General features: G+C 36.3%; 1 protein-coding gene and 1 long non-coding RNA gene across 2 annotated transcripts in view; one reads left to right on the forward strand and one right to left on the reverse strand.

The window, feature by feature from the left end:
* Window positions 1-18,322, forward strand: part of KCND2 (potassium voltage-gated channel subfamily D member 2) — a 292,278-nt gene extending 273,956 nt beyond the window's left edge. Inside the window, exons 4-7 of the mRNA XM_068669572.1 lie at window positions 7,133-7,231; window positions 8,788-8,883; window positions 13,174-13,421; window positions 15,063-18,322. Of these exons, the coding sequence (XP_068525673.1) occupies window positions 7,133-7,231; window positions 8,788-8,883; window positions 13,174-13,421; window positions 15,063-15,240 (621 nt within the window). The 3' untranslated portion in view covers window positions 15,241-18,322. The remainder of the gene's footprint in view (window positions 1-7,132; window positions 7,232-8,787; window positions 8,884-13,173; window positions 13,422-15,062) is intronic.
* LOC137849692 (uncharacterized) lies at window positions 2-15,066 on the reverse strand. The gene is made up of 3 exons (XR_011092029.1): window positions 14,899-15,066; window positions 13,321-13,513; window positions 2-9,405 (listed from the first exon to the last, which is right to left on the reverse strand). It is a non-coding gene; the product is annotated as an uncharacterized lncRNA (long non-coding RNA).
* Window positions 18,323-18,916: the final 594 nt, after the last annotated feature.

Consider the following 18,916-nt stretch of genomic DNA (forward strand, 5'->3'; position numbering starts at 1 on the left):
ACCAAAGAGGAAGTCTTTTTTGTCCAGCTTTCTTGGCTTACTGAAGATCTCACTAAAATACTAAGTAGCTCTATGACAAGATATTTTTTCTCCCTGGCTCATGTGAGCAAGGTCAAAAGCCAGGAAGAACTACTTACCAGGAAAGTAAACTTAGGCAAATCACCATCATTAAACTTAGGCAAATCACCATCAGTTGCCAAACTTAGGCAATCACCATCATTTCCATATCACTATCAAAATAATAGTACCAATCCACTTCATCCAACCTCATGATGAAAAGTATCTCATGCAGCCTCTATAGACACCTGAAGCCCTGATAAGGGAGCCAAGATGTACTACCTTCTGCTCCTCTGCTGCTGGCAGTCAAAAGGCTCTGGATGCATGGGGTCTTGGATTTGGACTTTTTTTGTGGTCCCATGGCCTCTCTTCATGATTAGGGTAACTGCGTTTCTGTCTACACTCCAGCAAATGTACATCTGCGGCAGGCTCAGAGTTCTGTGTGGTCCAGTGAGAGCAGGATCCCTGCCCACAGAAGGGTGCAGGCAGGTGATGGATGTGGAGTACAGATGTAGAGCAGAGGAATAGAGGCTGCCACAAGCTGCAGCTGCCTCATATGGATAATAAAGGTTTAGGTAGGTCTGTCTACCTTTCTGACTGATGCCTGCATAGAAATAAAGTGAAATAAATGTACATAATGGTACCATCTTCAGAATATCTTAGAATCGTAAGAAACTGAGGTACATTACTAAGAAAGTCAGTCATAGGCCTGGGCTGAATATATTGTACCCTTTAAACGGCCGTATCTTGTAAGAATGCTATCAGGTGGGGAAAATGTCAATAACAAAAACAGGGGCATCTTAGAAATGTAATACCTTTCTTGCTAGAGACATGTGGGAACCTTTTTTTAAAATACAGACTGCTTTGGTAAGCTAAATGATCTCACCTACTAATTCCACATATCCTTTTACATCATGTTTTCTCCCATGTGCTAGTTCCAGCTGTATATTCCCCTCTCCCATAACTGGAAAATGTAGAGAATACATCACTTTTACACTACATTACTTTTGTAGAGAACTTTTCAATTATGTTTATGTAGCACTGGTAAAAAGAACTGCATGCACCACCAGTGCTTCATTACTGTGCCTCAGAGCATGATTCCAGTCATGGATAAGAGATCTACTTGATCCCAGCAATCAATATGCTTGTTCTGAGCTTTCATAATGACTGCAGAGACAACCAGCCTTACTTCAGATAGACACAGGCTCCTACTGTATATTGTGAAACAAAATTTTCTATGTCTGATTTGCACTTTCCAGTGCATGGAGGAGGGGGGGGGGGGGGGAACTTGCAAAAATTAGATGGGCAGACTGGCTGATATTTCCTATAATCTCTTCCTGAATAGAAACTGCTTAGTAGCTGGCTTATTCTCCTTGGAAAAACAGCGAGCTCATTGTATGTCACAAACAGGAATATGGAGTGATGAATGACAATCCTGCAAAATCTTTTACTCTGCTCCCCAGAATAATGCCAACAGTAAGGATGAGAGATTTACTCGGATCATGTTTATTCCCTTCTAGCTTTGGAGAAAATGGCTTGGAGGTCTGGTTAATGTAGCACTGTGTGTGTTTTATTGATATCTCCTGTTGCAAAGCTAATCTCCTCTCTCATTCTAAAATGACTGAGAAGTTATGAACTTATTGTTGCTCTGATGGACTGAAAGAAAAGTCAACTAAAGGAACATCTTGGGTACAGTATAGTCTGTACTTAGAAATATTTACCTATGAAGCATAGCTTTGCATTTCACAGGAGAGTTCTACTGCATTTGCATAAGAATATTCAAGCAAAAATGTTGAAATGTTGAACTTTGAAATTCCTGCTTCATTCAAGGCAATAGAAGGTCTACACAGTTTTCTAAAGTAAGTGTTTCTTAAGAAGCCACCCTTATTCTGTAAGGCCAAAGAACACAAGCTTCGAAGAAACTGCTGTTCTATGGAGCACAGCATGAACCCTTGCAGGAACCCTTGCTTCCATCTTATTGAAAAGATTGGATATTGGAATTGTGGAACTTCCTTTACTAGTATCTCATACGTAAGTTTAATCAAGATAGTCTTCAGAAATGACAAAATATCTGGGCTGTAAGGAAACTCTAGAGACAGTTCCTCTTTAGTTAAGAATTGAAATCTAGTATCAGAACTTAGAATTTTCAGCAGAAAAATGTTGTCTCATGTTACACTGGTGGAAGAGACATATGACCACAAATATATGCATCTAATGAGTTCTGCATTGTTATTCAGTTTTAGAAAATGTCACTTGCTTCTTTTTAGGAAAAAAAAAGAAAAGAGAGAGAGAGAGAGAGAGAGAGAGAGAAATAATGTCCATAAAACATTAATGTCCAAGAGAAAATGGAAGAGAAAACATTATTTATATACTATTTCAGTTTCAATGCATTTTGAAGGAAGATCTTACTTCTAACCACAGAAATATATTGTCATAAAACAGATTTCAATATAAACAAACAAACAAAATAGATTAAAAGTAAAATATTAAAAAACAAAAAACAGACAAACAAAAAACTATCTGTGCTCATCAGAATATTTTCTTCTACCAGATAGTAATGTCCAAGAGTCTGACCTTTTCTGGCAATAAGTAAATAAATAATCCAAAATAGATATTCATGGGAGTTGACATTCAGGGCAGAACTAATTATGCTCTACAGTCTTACTACACTTTTTCCTCAAGCAGATTTATCACAACTGAGAAGATAGTTTTGAAGAAGGCTGCTTGTGAAGATTTCCTCACCTAGAGACAACTTGAGGATATTAAGTTATTTTCATTTTTCATCATTGCTTTCAGGAGGCAAATTTAATGACAGATATGTTGTGACTGGTCCATGTGGAAACAAAAGGAAAAACAAAAGGAAAAAAAATAAAGGAAAAATGACTATTATCTCCAAAATCTGATTTAATACATGCTATTCAACTTGATTCTTTCATATGATTATGGTCTTCTACCTTCATAAAATATAACACAAAAATTTGCTGGGCTCATATTTCATTATTTACTGATTGTACATCATGTATTTATCTGTCAAGTTATGACTGATTAGTTACTATATAAATATAAATAGCTCAAGAATGAATTACAGCAATAGTACCTAGCAATCTAGAGCTGAGCTTTTGCAATAAGGAACCATGCTAGGCAATATAAATTCTTTAAGCTTAAATAGGATATTAATCTCAGTGGTATTGTAGAGATATAACTAATGGAACAACTTATCCAAGAGTTTTAAATTTAACACAAAAGCACATAAAACTTGTGTTTACTGAGTTTGAATAGATTGTGAAAGCAAAGCGCAACTCAACAAATATATGAACCTTTTTTAATTGCATATCCATTAGCTTCCAAAGTAAACAGCATTTTATTCTCCACTGCATGCTGATGTTCTATAACTTATTTTCAGCTAGTCTAAAGTCAATTATTTGCAATTACTGAAAATTAGAAAATCAGAGCATGAAATGTGGGCCTGATTTTTCACTTGAAAACAAACACATAGGATGGATTTATGAAAGACCAAAAAGGCAAGGGAAAAAAAAAAAAAAAAAAAAAAAAAAGACAAACACAATGAGACTAATATTCAGATCATTTTGGCCACTGCTACACTGTTATAGGAGTCATAATGACTGTGAAGGAATTTTAATTTTAATGTTGTAATTGTACGAGATCATGATAAAAATAACAAATATAAAGACAATAAAGTGAGTAATCAGTACTTTTTCAGTTTTGATAAACAAACAGTTAAGCTGTCTGGAGAGTAGCAGACTACAGGAGGTACTAAATTAGAAGGGTAGGTTACCTGGCTCCTTGAATAACAAATGAGATTCTTGTTAAAAATTATTCCCAGTACCACAATAATCTTTGCCCTAAAGTATTTCTGATAAAATCTCTCTAACTACAATTAGACAGCTGAGGTTATCTTGAGTGCTGAATACTGGATGTTGTAAATATCCCATAGTGCTACACTTAGCATTATTTAAAACCTTGAGAAAATAAGTGTTTATCTTCTAAAACTGACAGAACAGGTAGTTGTTGAAGAAAAGCAGTTTATTTTCATAAGGTTTCTATAAATGCAGGCATAGACAAGGATCCATCTTTAAATTACAAAATTTGAAGGTAGAAAAGAAAGTGAAACATTCAACAGTGGTCAGTACAATACAAGGGATGCTATAAGGATTGAAACTGATCATCGGTTTCTTTAGAAAGCATCAGATAGAATGACTATGATGGAATTTCATCCTAATAGCTGGAATTTCATCCCAATAAGTAAAATAAAAGTGTTTTAGGTTGCTGTTTTTGTCCCATACAATGTAAAAATTACCATAGTCAAGGTTTCACACTGAATGGCTAACATGGAAAAATCTCATAGCAAAGCAGTTAACCTATTGCAGGAGAATTTAATCTCTTTGCCAGATATTCCACTAAAGAAGAGTTAGGAAGGATACTGCAGTGGTTGAAAGGGACAGTTAGCACTCTTTTTCTGTTATAAATGACAGAAAGTGCAGTTCAGACTAAAAGAAAATACAGTTCTTCCATAACCACATTTTTTTTTTTTTGATGTCATCACATCATCCTGATGTCCTTCACGGGAATTCAATCCCTAATACACAGCCCTTAAAATCCTGTGGCTGATATGAGCTTTGAACAATTCCTTGGTAAGAAATGTGGGAAGTCACTGGACTGCTAATGCTTCAGGCTCTGATTAAACAGACAGAAGCACTGAAAAGAAATTTTATCATTTTTGTGACTGGTTTGTAAGCACTCCCAGTTTCAAGAGTATTTTCTATAAGCTGAAATATAAGCAGGCAAGCCACAATATCTGGTTCATTTCTTGGCAATAGTTTTATTGTCTTCACTTCAGTAAATGGTGTAAATTCTGGCCATCTTTATGAGTCTCAGCTAGGAAGATGTAAGCTATGAGTTTCCATCTCACAAATGCTTTCTAAGATACTATAAATTCATATTTACAAAGCAATTTAAAATTGTCACATGGAAAATACAACCTTCATATTATATGTGGTGCAGCACATCAATACATTAAAATAGTCTGATGAACTGTTATATTTTTTACATTTCTTTATTAAACGGTGCTGCACCATAATTATTACCTCAGTCACTGTAAGGGGAAATGAATATACAAGCTAAAAGAAAAAGCATGATTAATGTCAGTATGTTTGTTCATTAAATTTAATGAATTTCCTTGTAAATCCTGAAAAATTTTTGTGACCAAAATCGCTTATTTATGAAACTTCAAGCTGCATCCTGCAACAGCATCTCTAAAGTACCTTGAGTTCCTAGTGATAAAGAGTAGTGGTAAGAGAGACCTTTCACCTACTCACGAATGTAACACATAAACATGTTTTGACAAGTCTGTATTCTGCAGTACAGGCAAAGCTCTTCTCAGGCTTCAGCCAATCATGCTGGTGTTGCTTCTCAAGTGTTCCACCTTGAAAAAAAAATGAATCGTCTGCCTGTCCAAGAGCATTTTTAATTACAAGCCCTGAAGACTTGGCCTTAACCACACCATTGGCCTGTGCAGAAGTACTGTGGGATCAGGGCACTTTGTTCCTTAACTTTGTCCTTTAGGTTGAGGTCCATTTACTGCACAACTGGGAGGGCTGTGTACACAGAGGAAGATGACAAAGCAATGTGTTATTCTAAAACAGCTGACAGATCACAAAATGAGGCATTGTGGTCTTTTTGTCTCAGTGATGCACACATGCACAGCATTATCTTATTTTCTTTCTGAACAATTAAAAGATAACAAATGCAAAATATATCAGCCAGATTCTAGAATGTTTGCTGTTAGCTGTCATGGTTTTCTTGGCTCACTCTTGAGAAGATCTGTGAGTTTGAGAATGCAAGTGCAAAGAAGCATGGTGTTGAGTCATTCCTCATAGTTAGTCAATTATTAATCATGCCAGAGAGAAGATCTGGTGCCTGCAGTGACCAGGCTGCTTCCCTCTACGTTAAGCACTCAGGGATTCTCAATCATTTCATGTTGACATTTAATGCCAAAGAAACTGGGAGGAGAGAGATACACTCTATCTTCTCAAAATAACTGAGCAATTGTCAGGAATGGAAATCCTGATTAATGTATTAAACTCAGTTTTTCAAGTTGTTCACTTGTCTCCCTCTGTGCTTCAGCAGCCATTCAACTCGAGGTGCTGCTCTGCATTTGGCTTTCAGAATCAGAAAGCTTTGATACATATAAGGAACCAGCCACAAAAATTAAAGAACCAAGAGACCATTCCAATAATAAGTGCTTCCATTTTCCATAATATGGGTTAAGGGACTCTTTTCTTCATACTTTCCCCTAACGTTGGCTGCTGACTGTTCTGCAAGTCAGTGGATTCAAAGCATCCTTCACTCACCACCACCTTCTCTGGGATGAATGTCACCTACATAAGCAAGGAGGTTCACCTGACCACATCTCCTCTCTCTCAGCAATTGGACACTCCAAAAAGTCAAATTATGATCATGACGATTATGATCATGTAGATTATGATCAACAATGATGACTTTTAAGGCTAATTATAGAATGAGCTACATGAAGAGATAAAAAGGTTTTAAAAGGCCTGGAAGACATTCAGAAACTTAGATGGGAGACAGTGTAAAAGCAATCACCGCATTCCGTTACTTCCAAAAATCAGAAGTCTCTGAGAAACTAGCTCATGGTAGTTGTAATAATATTTTTTTCTGAATTATTTCTTCCCCTATAAAGAGATATTCACTGCAGGAAGCAGCTGAGATGGAAGTCATACTTCTGACCCACAAGGCATAAGAAGTGGCAAAGTCACAGGCAGGAAAAAAGCAGGAGTCTCTTACATGCTGTTATGTCTAATCTTCTCTCCAAAATCTTTGTTCTTGTTAGCTGATGCATGCAAACAAATAAAAATTTTTGGCTTTATGGGAAGACATTTTTGATTTGCACCACCTGGAGTACGAATGCAATGCAGCCTTTCAGTGATTATGACATTGGTATTCATAAGCAGCTGGTTCCAATTAGCAGTTTTAGATAAACAGAATAATGGATACAAGTACAACTGACACTCTTCCTTTTTGTCTATTTACACAGAAAGCAAGACTTGCTCGAATTCGTGCTGCAAAGAGTGGGAGTGCTAATGCCTACATGCAGAGCAAACGAAATGGCTTACTGAGTAACCAGCTGCAGCAGGTAATGTTTTTGTATTCTCCACCTCCAGAGTAACAGCTTAATAATAGCCCAGCAGCAGTTTATTCTATTTATCACCAGGGCAAGTCAACTTGGGTCTTTAGGCAATGTTATTTTTAGAGGTAGATTAAGGAAGGATAAGCTGGACAATTATTATGTTAAAGGTAGCTTATGAGAGCTGATGATAGGGTAATATAATAATAATAATAATGATAATATTAAAATGGCTAGATAGAAATGCTGGATTCAATGTAAGCCACAGTTCTAGAGCTAAATCCTGCAGAAGACCACATTAAGAAAGCACAGGGCATTTGCCTCTTAGGAAGTATGTTGGATTTATCTCATTTGGCTTTAGACAGCTAGAACATGGGTGATGTTCTCTCATAAAAAGTAGCTGTAGCGTACTGTTGGCACAAAGGGGTGTTGCAGAGTGAAAAACATTCCCTGGAAGCACCTATTTTTTTTTTTTTTTCCTGGGGAAAATCTCAGTGATTACATCCTAATGCAGCAGGGACTTACAGCCTGGAGCCCAGGCAACATCTGGGACCAGGACGTGCAGCGGCTGCGTGGCTGCGAGCAGCTGGAGGTGGTCTCTGGGCTGCTCGGAGCTGTAACCAGCTGAGAAAGACTGAAGACACAGTGTTTCTTAGTCCCTGCCATTTTCTAGTGTTTTGGCAGTTCCCTGGGGGATACAGGAAGGCTTTCATTCCTCTATGCCCTTTCTCTTTAAAAACTGTTAAAAAGCCTACTATTCTAGCAAGTAGCCAGAAGAGGAGGAAGTGGCTGTGTGATTTAGCATAAAAGAGGAGCAGGCAGAATATTTGTTTCCTCTTCTGCATGGAAGAATTCAAATCTTTGAAAGAAAGAGACACCAAATGGCTTAATTGCCATGCAGCTTTCAAACATCCCAAAGTTGAATTGTAATCTCTCCTATTATCCCACTTCCTCCCCTATTTAGTTTTCTGCTTTCTAGTGAATAATTACAAAAGCAATTAATAAACAGTGGATGCTTTCTACTTAATTCTTCATTCTGTGTCAGTAACATCTGCTGTATGCTTTCTGAAGTCAGCAGATTGGGATCACTGACATGAATTTTTGTGTAAGCTGTAATACCACAAATTCCTTAGTGATGTGAAATGATCCCAGGAGGACTACTATGTTCAATTTCCTTCCAATAAGGCACGTTCCCAGGAAAAAAATAATAATAAGAAGAAATTATTACTGTCACTGGAATTTATGACAATTTTAATATTAATTCAACATTCAAAGATCATGTGTTGATTGTAGTTGGAAATTGTACTAGTCCACCTGTATACACATCAAAGACTTAAGATGGAAATATTTAAAAGAAAATGCAAAGAAGGGATATGAATATATATATATATATATATATTTAAATCAAAAGCAAAAGAGTAATTGCATCCAAGATCATTTGTGTTATCCCATGTAGATGAGACGTTATGCTGCAGTATACAATCCAGATTAGTTCTGATCAAATATTTGGATAGGAGCCCTCTTGTTCATAAATGAGAATAATACAGATTTTTTTGTATTAACAGTCCTCCAGTGAAGAAGAACAGGCCTTTGTTAGCAAATCTGGCTCTTCCTTTGAAACACAGCACCACCACCTGCTTCACTGCCTGGAAAAAACTACGGTAAGAAAAAAAAAAGTGTGTTTTCCTGTAAATTCCAACATCAGTGTAGTTCTGAATGTTTTCAGTATTTCTTCTAATTAATAAGCCTTTATGTGAAAGTGATTAGCTGTGAAGAGAAGCCGTTTTATCATATTTTAAAACATTATACCCTCTGAATGTAAGTGAGAGAGAGAGAGCCTGGATGACAGCCTCATGTAAAGTGAAAGATACCGTGACATGAGTCTAGTCTAGGGGCAAACGTGGCCTTCAGAGTGGTTTTCATACACTCATAATGCTAACATCTGCACTTTTCCGCAGTACAGTTCAGGAGACATCATTTGTAGTCCTTACATATTTAAAACTGTGGAGTCAAACCTTTGGTGTAGAGAGCTGCTGAGTGTTTCCTCTACCATGAGTACAGTTCTTGCCGAAGCGACTGCACGGGAGGATCCCCAAGCATCTCATTTTGAAGATTCGAATGTTTAATCCAGATGTAGGTGCAAAGCTTCAGAGTCGTTGGCTTCATTTTAGACACTGAGGTCCCTGTAGAAATCAGTGACTCAATTCATAACAGCCCAAATACACTCATCTAGATTTGAAATTCCCTATTAATCAGAAGAACTACTTATCATGTGCTCTCTATATTTTTCCCTGATCAATATCTGGATAATTATACAGTCATAAAGGATAATAAACTACAGCAGAGTTATGATTCAGTAATATCTAAATGCCATGTTTACTAATAGTATGTATTTGGACAGTTAAGGTCACAGCAATAAACCTAATCATCCCTAACTTCATATTGCTTCCTCTTTTATCACTTTCTAAGGAAACTCAGAACATAAATATTAATTATGTTTAGTTTAATCTTTGTAGATATGGGAATTTCACATTAAGGCATGCTAAAATTATCTCTTTGTATTTTTATATTGTTGCAGGTGTTATATTGCTATGTAAAAAATTACTTTATATTGTAGGTACATCGGTCAACATCCATTAGACCACCATTTATGAATTTACATCTAGTTTTATAAGTTCTGGTTGCATGGAAAAAATATATGATAGAGGCCATCCATATGCCTTGTACTATGGCATTTCTTGACAAACACTATAAACACTTGATCAAGTTAGTGACTCCTGAATATCTAGGTTAAGTATTTTTATGATTTTTTTAAATCCATTTTCATGAATAAGTCACTAATAGAAGAAAAAAAAAATGTTTGCTAATAGGATACAGTTCACCAAAAATGAAGATGTACAATACTGGTGTCTGGACAGCTAGCTCAGATACGGATTCCATGACATGTTCTGCAGTCTCCTTGTGTTTTTTATTTATTTTTTGCACAAATGAAGTATCTTATTCTCAAAGCCAAATCAAAGGTTGCAGTTATGGCATGACTCCTCTTCCCATTGCTTCCCATTCATTCCCATTCCATCAATACCACTCCCTCTCCCTAACTCTCCTTGAAATCTAACGTTTTAAGACGTTTTCCGATAACTGTTAAAAAGCACAAGGTAGAAAAAAATGGCATAAAATGAGGCAATGAGCACAAACTGAAACACAAGAGGCTCTGTCTAAACATCAGAAAATATTTTATTTATTTATTTTAAATACAGTGCTGGTGACTGGGCACTAACACAGGTTGCCCTGAGAGGTTGTGGAGTCTCCCTCCCTGGAGATTCTTAAAAGCCACATGGACATGGTCTTGAACAACAGGCTCGAGGCTGCCCTGATTGAGCACCGCACTAGGGGCAGTGGTCCAGATGACCTGCTGTGATTCTGTGAAATCTATTTTGCAGTTTCTTTTGAAGTTCTGGATTACATAGGGAAACTTCATGCTATTTCATCTTAACTTTGTGATCTAGTTTTTCATTAAAAGACACAGTAATGCTTCCACTATATTTGATGGAGATCCATGTGAAAGTCTTAGTACTACTCTTTCTAAAAGATTTAAAAGTTTTCTACCTACAGACATTGCTAAATTAAAATATGATGTATATATATATATATTAATGTTCTCTTTTGACAGCATTTCCTTGTAAATAAATTGTCACAGTTGTTACATCACTAGCTAGTAATGTCATCTCATGGTTGCTTATGTTTTTTCCGTTCTTACTTTCAGAATATTTATTTTTATGCAATGGGTTGTAGGACAGAATGTCTCACAGGATATAAAGTAGCTACTTTTCCAGGGTTCAGACTGGGTCCTTTTGGAACATTTCTGAGACATTTTGTACTAGGACCTGATAACAGTAATCTGCCTTAAAAATGTTCCATAGTTGAACATTACAAACACGTTTTAAAAACCTAGTAGTAGCCACAGGTCATGTCAAACTATCACAGAAATCATGGAAAAAAAATATATTCATTTGGTGGGAGCTGGATTCAACAACCACAATTTTCAAATTTCCTCTAATTATAGTGGTGGAATATGTAAGCCTTTATTTTTATTTTAAACAGAAGTCTTTATTTTTAAGAATATATAATGTAAGTATTATCTTGTTTCCTAAAGTTGACTACAATCTACTTTACTTTGCCTTGTTTGTTGGGCCCTGTTTCTGGCACTGATGCTCATATGACAAATGGACACAAAAATGTACTCATGGGCTCCAAGTTGTATTCTGCAACTGTCTGGTCAGATCATACACTCCAAAATTTTAAGTGGGAAGCTGAAATTTTGGGCCCCTGGTCTGTGGAATATAGCAAGTGGCTGGCTCATGGTAAAACGGCAAGAGTGCCTAAGATGCCTTCTTAGCCTCCCCTCATCTTTTAAATGAAATATAATTTGGTGTAAACCTCAATCAAAAGAAATTAAGCAAAGAAATATTCTTTTCCAACATTTTAAAGCTAATAAGATGAAATCTTTTCTACTCTAAGAAATTCAGTGTGAGCAATGTTATTGAATTCTAAAACTTACATTAATAATTAAAATAATTGTATTGGAAGTTATATTTTACAGGCTACTTTTAGCTGATGTAAAAACAGTTAATTAATAAGTATAATAAAATAGATTAACTTGGGCCATTATATCGTTTCAAAATTATTCCAGTCTATATTAGAAGTTCACTCAATGGCTCTCCTTAATGGACCCTACTAATTGAATTCTTGTCGGTTACTACATAAAAGTTTTAGGAAGAACAAAATTACTTTCAATCAGAAAACTAGCAGAGATCTTGGCAAACAGAATATAGCCCACTGAACATAATCTAAGGATAATGATTAGGTCACTTTTCTCTCTGAATTTTCTGTCCACTGTGTGATAGCATTCAAAATATTTTTTGTAGTTGACACATGCCTAATAGAAGTTGATTGTCAGGCAAATTCTTTCCATATCACTTGAAATTGGTATGCTTCAGCACCAGTCAATTCCACACAAATTTATGTTTGAGTGAAGGAGAAGAGAAGAAATAGAAATAATAATAATGCTCATGAAGGTATTTCAATTTCTAGCAAACATATGGCTACAATTATTATTCTATTTATTTTGCTCACATATTTTATATTTGCACTATGCTATAATTCTCCTGGAAAACACCTTTCCAATTAGAGTATTGTTTGTTTGTTTCATTCCAACGCATAAAAATGCAGCAGGCTAACAATCTTGAAGTGAATGAGACTGAGAAGAGTGTAAAACTACTTAAAACATGTCCCCTAAACCATCCACAGGATATGTAGACTGATTCCAGTGGTAACTGGAAAGATTTTAGAAAAATCTTTCAAACTGCATGTGAGCATGTTTTAATCTCTATTTAGTTTGGGCTGCCACTTCTAAATTATTGTAAAAATTCCTCTTTGTTTTGTTGTTGCCATCTACTATAATCAGCACCACTATTTTTCACCCTTCAGCTCACAAAGAAAGTGTGGAAATCACAGCTGGAAAATATTAATTTTATTTTATTATGGTTTCATACAGTAAATCTTACTTATTTCCAAATGACATTTAGGGCATTTACATAAGCACCACTTTTATTTTTATTAATAAACATAATCCCTGATTTTGTGGCACTCCATAGATTATACAGATATCCATAGTGCAAGCTACAGCATGATCATAAGCTATTTTACAAAAGAATTTGAATTATTTGTTTTGTACTTAAGAGCCCTGAGAGTTTTGTTCCAGCGTTCACATTTGTATTGGTATTCAGCCCAGACTAATAGGGGCTAAACACTATAATCAAGACTAAGCTGTCTAACTTTACCAATTTATTCAGTTGTGTCAATTTAAGCCTTTAAAGAAGCATGATTAATACATTCACTTTAATTAACTTTGTGTGCATGCTTTGTCCCTTTGCTGGCTTCCTCTGGGCTAGAATCATGAGTTTGTGGATGAACAAGTCTATGAAGAGAGCTGCATGGAGGTTTCTACAGTCAATAGACCCCCAAGCCACAGCCCCTCTCTGTCATCTCAACAAGGTGTCACCAGTACTTGCTGCTCACGAAGACATAAAAAGACTTACCGCATCCCAAACACCACCATTGCTGGCAGCCGTCAAGGCAGTGTACAAGAGCTCAGCACCATCCAGATCAGATGTGTGGAGAGGACGCCTCTGTCTAACAGGTACCTCTTATGCATCAGTGCACCAAGAGCTGAAACCCCTTCAGTTGTTAGAGATGTGGATGTGTCATGGCTTCCACAAACGGGCTGGGAGGCTAAAGATAAAACTAAAGTGGTCATCCAAAAACGAACAGTAGGACTGAAATATCCCCTGCACTTCATTTTCTCTAGACTTAATTCTAAGATAATAGAATAGTCCCTCTCATTGCATTTCTGCCCTCTCATGTCCTCCCCACAAAATATTGTGTATTTTTTTGCACAGAATATCATCCGGGGACTCCAAATTACATAGAGCACCAAATAGTTCTGGCCATGGACAAACACATAAGAAACAACACAGAAAAATTTGCAATTCAGACACAAAAGATGAGCAAATGGGAAGTGAAATAAAGTTTTATCACTGCTGTTGTGCTATTATTTTGGTGCAGAAACATAACACAAATAAGACCTCAAATAAAGACACAGAATGGGGAAACTAAATTAGGTTCCCAGAGTCCCAAGTGTTTTAGCCATAAGACAGACTTTACTAAACAAACAAACAAAAAAAAAAAATGGTTAAGAAAAAATATTTTGCCATTTGACAAGTTATTACAAAAGTTAGGAAAGTGCAGTTTAAGAGTCTGTAATTTGCTGAAAATATCTGCTCTTAGAAATAAACCATTTGGCTTTTGGATATATCTGAGCACCATCTCGGAAAACACAGGAAAGGTCTCAGGAGACTCAGAAGTGTTTTCCACTGAACTCAAATATACTAGCATTTAACTAAGAAGTGTTCTCAGCACTAGGTGTTATAAAGATTGTCTTGTTAAGTGACATTTTGAGTAGCTTACTTTGAATAGTTATTAGGTTTGAATTTCACTTCCATGAACAATTTAGCAGCTTGTAGCTAAAGGAGTTTTTCAGCTGCTGTGCAATGAGACCTCTTGTCCAGCACAAAGCTCCAATCTGTCTTAGATTTTCAGGAAATGTTCTGCCTGGATCCTTCTTTTCCCTGCTAGAGGACTTCTCTGCACCACACCTCCAGTCACAGAGTACATAAAAATATAACACATCAGCTTTGTGCTAGAAAACAAGCTGAAAACACAACCTCACATTGCCAGCTTCACCTCAAATAAGTCTGAATTTTAACTTTCTTTTATGATGCTGAGGTACTGCAGCAACTCCATGAACATGTTAACTCAATTAGTGTGTATATCACTGTGTCTTACTATTGAGGTATATAACATACAAAATGCTCTTAGATAAATATGGCATAGAGGAATCGGTAGCATGCTGGGACTACCCCTTAGTTTCCACTTTTCTGCAAAGCAAGCTTTGACAATGCTGTTTGTTTGTTTGTTTGTTTGTTTTTCTGCAGGGAGCACATCAAATGCTTCCTCTGATCAGAAACCACTTAGGTGATGAACTGAGAATGTCTTAGAAGTACTGAAACTTCTGGGTGGGAAGGAAGGCAGAAAGGGGGCCTTATCCTTGTCCGTACCTGCTACTTGCGTACATGCTGGTATGGCAGTGCTGTTTTGCACTTCTGAGCCTCTGAGCTCTGTAATGCAGAAAAGGACCAGCTGAGACTGTAGAATTGGGTGTACAGGAGGTTTGCAGTAATATGGGCTTTCTTTCTTCATGGGTTTTTGTTTCTTCCTCCAGCCGATCCAGCTTAAATGCCAAAGTGGAAGAGTGTGTTAAACTAAACTGTGAGCAGCCTTACGTCACTACAGCAATAATTAGCATCCCAACACCTCCAGTCACCACACCTGAAGGAGACGATAGGCCAGAGTCTCCCGAATATTCGGGAGGAAACATTGTCAGAGTATCTGCTTTGTAAAACAAGGAATTATTTATAAATTAGAATAAAGACCACTTGCAAGCTGAGCTGGAGCAGTGGGAAACAAGTCCCGAGGAATGAGAGAGCTGACAAAGACAACACCTCTTGATGTGTGTGCCAGCAGCGACGGATCGAGAGGTTCAGGAGAACCACAGCACTTTGTGGGTCTCAGTGTCGTAGCGTGTAAACCAAGTGGAGTTTCTACACACTGTTGAAAATGACACATGGTGGAAGCTTCTGTGACCATCCTGACTTACTATATGAGCACAATGAAATGTCCCCATTGATGCTTCTTCTTATCATGAGAGCTCTTTTTAGAAAAAAAAAAAAAAAAAAGAAAAAAGAAAAAAAAAACACAAAACAAAAAAAATAGAAACAAACCTGTGTTCCTGCTGAATGCAAAATGAGAAACATTTTGATAACTTGTCTTTTTTTTCTCTTGTTAATAAACCACAAACTTGTTGAGAAACTATGAAGAAAAAAAAAAAAGAAAAAAAATGCTCATATGAAATATGTTTGTACTGACTGAAATAAATTCAACCATAATGCATGCTGAAATTATTTGGAGCTGTGATCTCAGTTTACTTTTGTTGTTTTTCAGATTAGGCATGATAAAATATTACTGTAGAAAGGGGCATTTCTGTGCACTTACAACAAGCTGATTGTTAATGTTCCATGGTAGTTGTACAAATAACTTCCCTTTGAAAAACACAGTATTTCTTATTTAAACACTCATTAGTGAACTAAAGGTGTTCAGTTAGTTCAATATTTACTATGGTTTTATCTTGCTTCCTAGGTACTGTTACAACTGCAATAAGTCATTGTACACCTGTTGTATCAGGAATCAGGATTTATTTTTCTTTAAGGTATTTTACACAACTTCATCTGCACTATAAACTGCAGATTGCAAACATTTAAATAATCTTACAGCCAAACTGTGCATCACAAATGTGCTACTCAATCACTGTTTTGTCCACTGTCCTCTGTTTCTATGACAGTTCATTGTCTGCTCCAATATTACCGTACTGTTTGGGATTTTAAGGCTACTGATGAATCGGCATAGTCATTTGTTCCATAGAAATCTTGTCTAGTTCTATATTTTCAGAACAAACCTCTTGTTCCAATGTACTGTTACAGGCTCAATACTATTTGAAATGAATTTACAACAAAGGTGTTTTGAGGATCCACTGACACTTATCTCCAAATCTTTCCCACTGACATTCTACAGCGTCCAGAGTAAGGCAGAAGACACTGAAAGGTGTTCAGTAAAAATGATGACTAAATTATTTTTGTAATGATCTGTAAACTTGCATCCTAAAATTTGAGAATTTATGTTGTGTCAAGATATTTAATTACCTAAGAATACTGACAGAACAATGGATTGGGTCCCGAAGCTACAAAAATGCAATTGGTATCAATTGGAATTTGCCTACGCGGGCAGGCCTAGAAGGCACTGCGAAGGCTCTGCTAGTTAAGTTTTTCTGGCTTAATTTTTAAAATGAATTGATGCATTGATGTTAGCAGGAACCTTTCTGATAAAAAAGTGACATTTTTCTCCATAAGAGTGTGTTAGAAGATGTATCATAATGCTTCCTATATACATGAACTACCATACATCATATACATCAAATATACATGGAATATATGCATATCAATACATACATATATACATTGAGAACACTGGATCAGAAATGATTGCATGGCTGCAAAATAAAATATGCATATAAATCAAAGGCTCGGTGCATTAGAGGCCATTACAATAAATGATTAACAGTTACTTAATAGTTTGAGTAGTGTATATTTCAGAATAGTATTTGTTAGCATTCTACTGACCTTAAAATTTACATTAGGAGAAAACACCCACTGAAAACTGAAACTTGCTGATGATACACCACGTTTTACTGCACACAGATACTATTATTTCTCTGTACATGTCAACAGAGATTGAAGAGTAGATGATGGACTATCGTGCTACAGCATATACACCAAAATATAACAATGTCACATACTAGACTTAAATTGCAATTAAAAGGAGTATATAATGTAATGAAATACTTTTTTTTTTCTTGTTTAGTTATTCAGAAGCTTAGCAAATTTGCAGTGAACTTCCCACTTTTTGTGCAAATCAGAATAACTTACCATAAACTGAGCTTCTAAATTTCTTTTAGATCAAAATAGATAGCAGAAGCATAGATTGTCCTCTGACAAAACACTAACTCTGAGTATTTCTGAAGTCAATTACATTGCATTGCTCTCCTTTCTTCTAGCCTGTTAGAAAATTGCAGTAGATCTTCTGAAGCTGGTGAGTTACCTAAGTTTTAATGGGGTTAAAAAGAAACACAATGGTCCTAGAGTTTTTATTTACATACTCCTTCTACCCATGGCCACTCATAAAAAACTGGCTTGGTCTCAACCTTTTGCTAAAACAGTTCTTGATATAAATCTGCATTGATACTATCAATCTGCAACAATAGCTTAATGCCATATGGAACTTCTTGACCAGTTACATCAGGTAAATAATGTAAAAAGGCAGTTAGTGAACCCAGCTTGAGACAGATTACATACAACCCAGGAAGCCTACTGACTCCATCAAGTCATGTTTCTTAAAAACTCTTTATTCTCCTTTTCGCATGAATTAAAAATAAAAATAAAAATCACACTATAGCAATACACTTGCATAACAGTTATACCCCTGAACCAATCTGTACTTTCATTCTTAAATTACAGTTTAAGGAATAAGTTAGTATGATTTTGCAGTCTTGTCTTATATTTCCATATGTCACATGCAAAATCATTAATTTATTCTGAATTTGGGAAATACACATTCTTTTGGTGTTTTAGGTGATTTAAATACTGTTTTGGTAGTGAATGACTGTTGATGACTGTGTAAAATGCATCTGTACTGTACATGAAATGTAATTATTTCTGTGTATCATACAAAGAGACCGAGGTTGTTGTTTTTGACAATTTTGTTTAAGTCATATATCGTATTTCAGAAGGCAGCATAATACATGCATTATGCTGAATAAATAGACATTTGAGGAATATTTAAATAAAACATCTGCATGCTTGAATGGGTCAACCTGGTTTTGCAATAACTTATTCATGGGACTTGTTTTTTTTTCCTAACAAGAGTCAAGGAACAGTAAATCTGAGGACAATGAATGTCCCCAATACACATTTCAGGCAAGCACATCTGAGCCCATGCAAACCATAAGAGAGCCACCAAGACCAACATGCTGCATTAACACAGACTTGCCCTTCTCTGGGTAGGCAGCCACCACATTTCCCTTCCCCATTGCCCTTCACTATTATTGCTGCTACAAGGAGCCCTTTGCCAGTTCCTACCCAGCCTGCAGCAGCAGAGAAAATTGGAGTATTGAATTATTTCAAAAAATATTTTTCAAATATTTCAAAAAAATTCTGCTTTGTTTTGAATATATCCAGACACCGACTGGATATGTCTCCCAGGCTACAAAATTACCTCAAGTCTGAGAGCAAATTCCCTTGATATATTAGTGCACAGATGTGATCAAACTCCTTTCACAGCAGCAAACAACACACTGCAGATCATTTGCAAGGGGCAAACGACAGTGCAGATGATGCTCATCTATCAGCTGCCTATGCCATAGCACTGGCATGCATGATGGTCAACTTTATCAGGAGCTGAACCATC

This window comes from Anas acuta, chromosome 1 (genome assembly GCF_963932015.1).
Source record: "Anas acuta chromosome 1, bAnaAcu1.1, whole genome shotgun sequence".
In the NCBI taxonomy this organism is placed as follows: domain Eukaryota; kingdom Metazoa; phylum Chordata; class Aves; order Anseriformes; family Anatidae; genus Anas; species Anas acuta.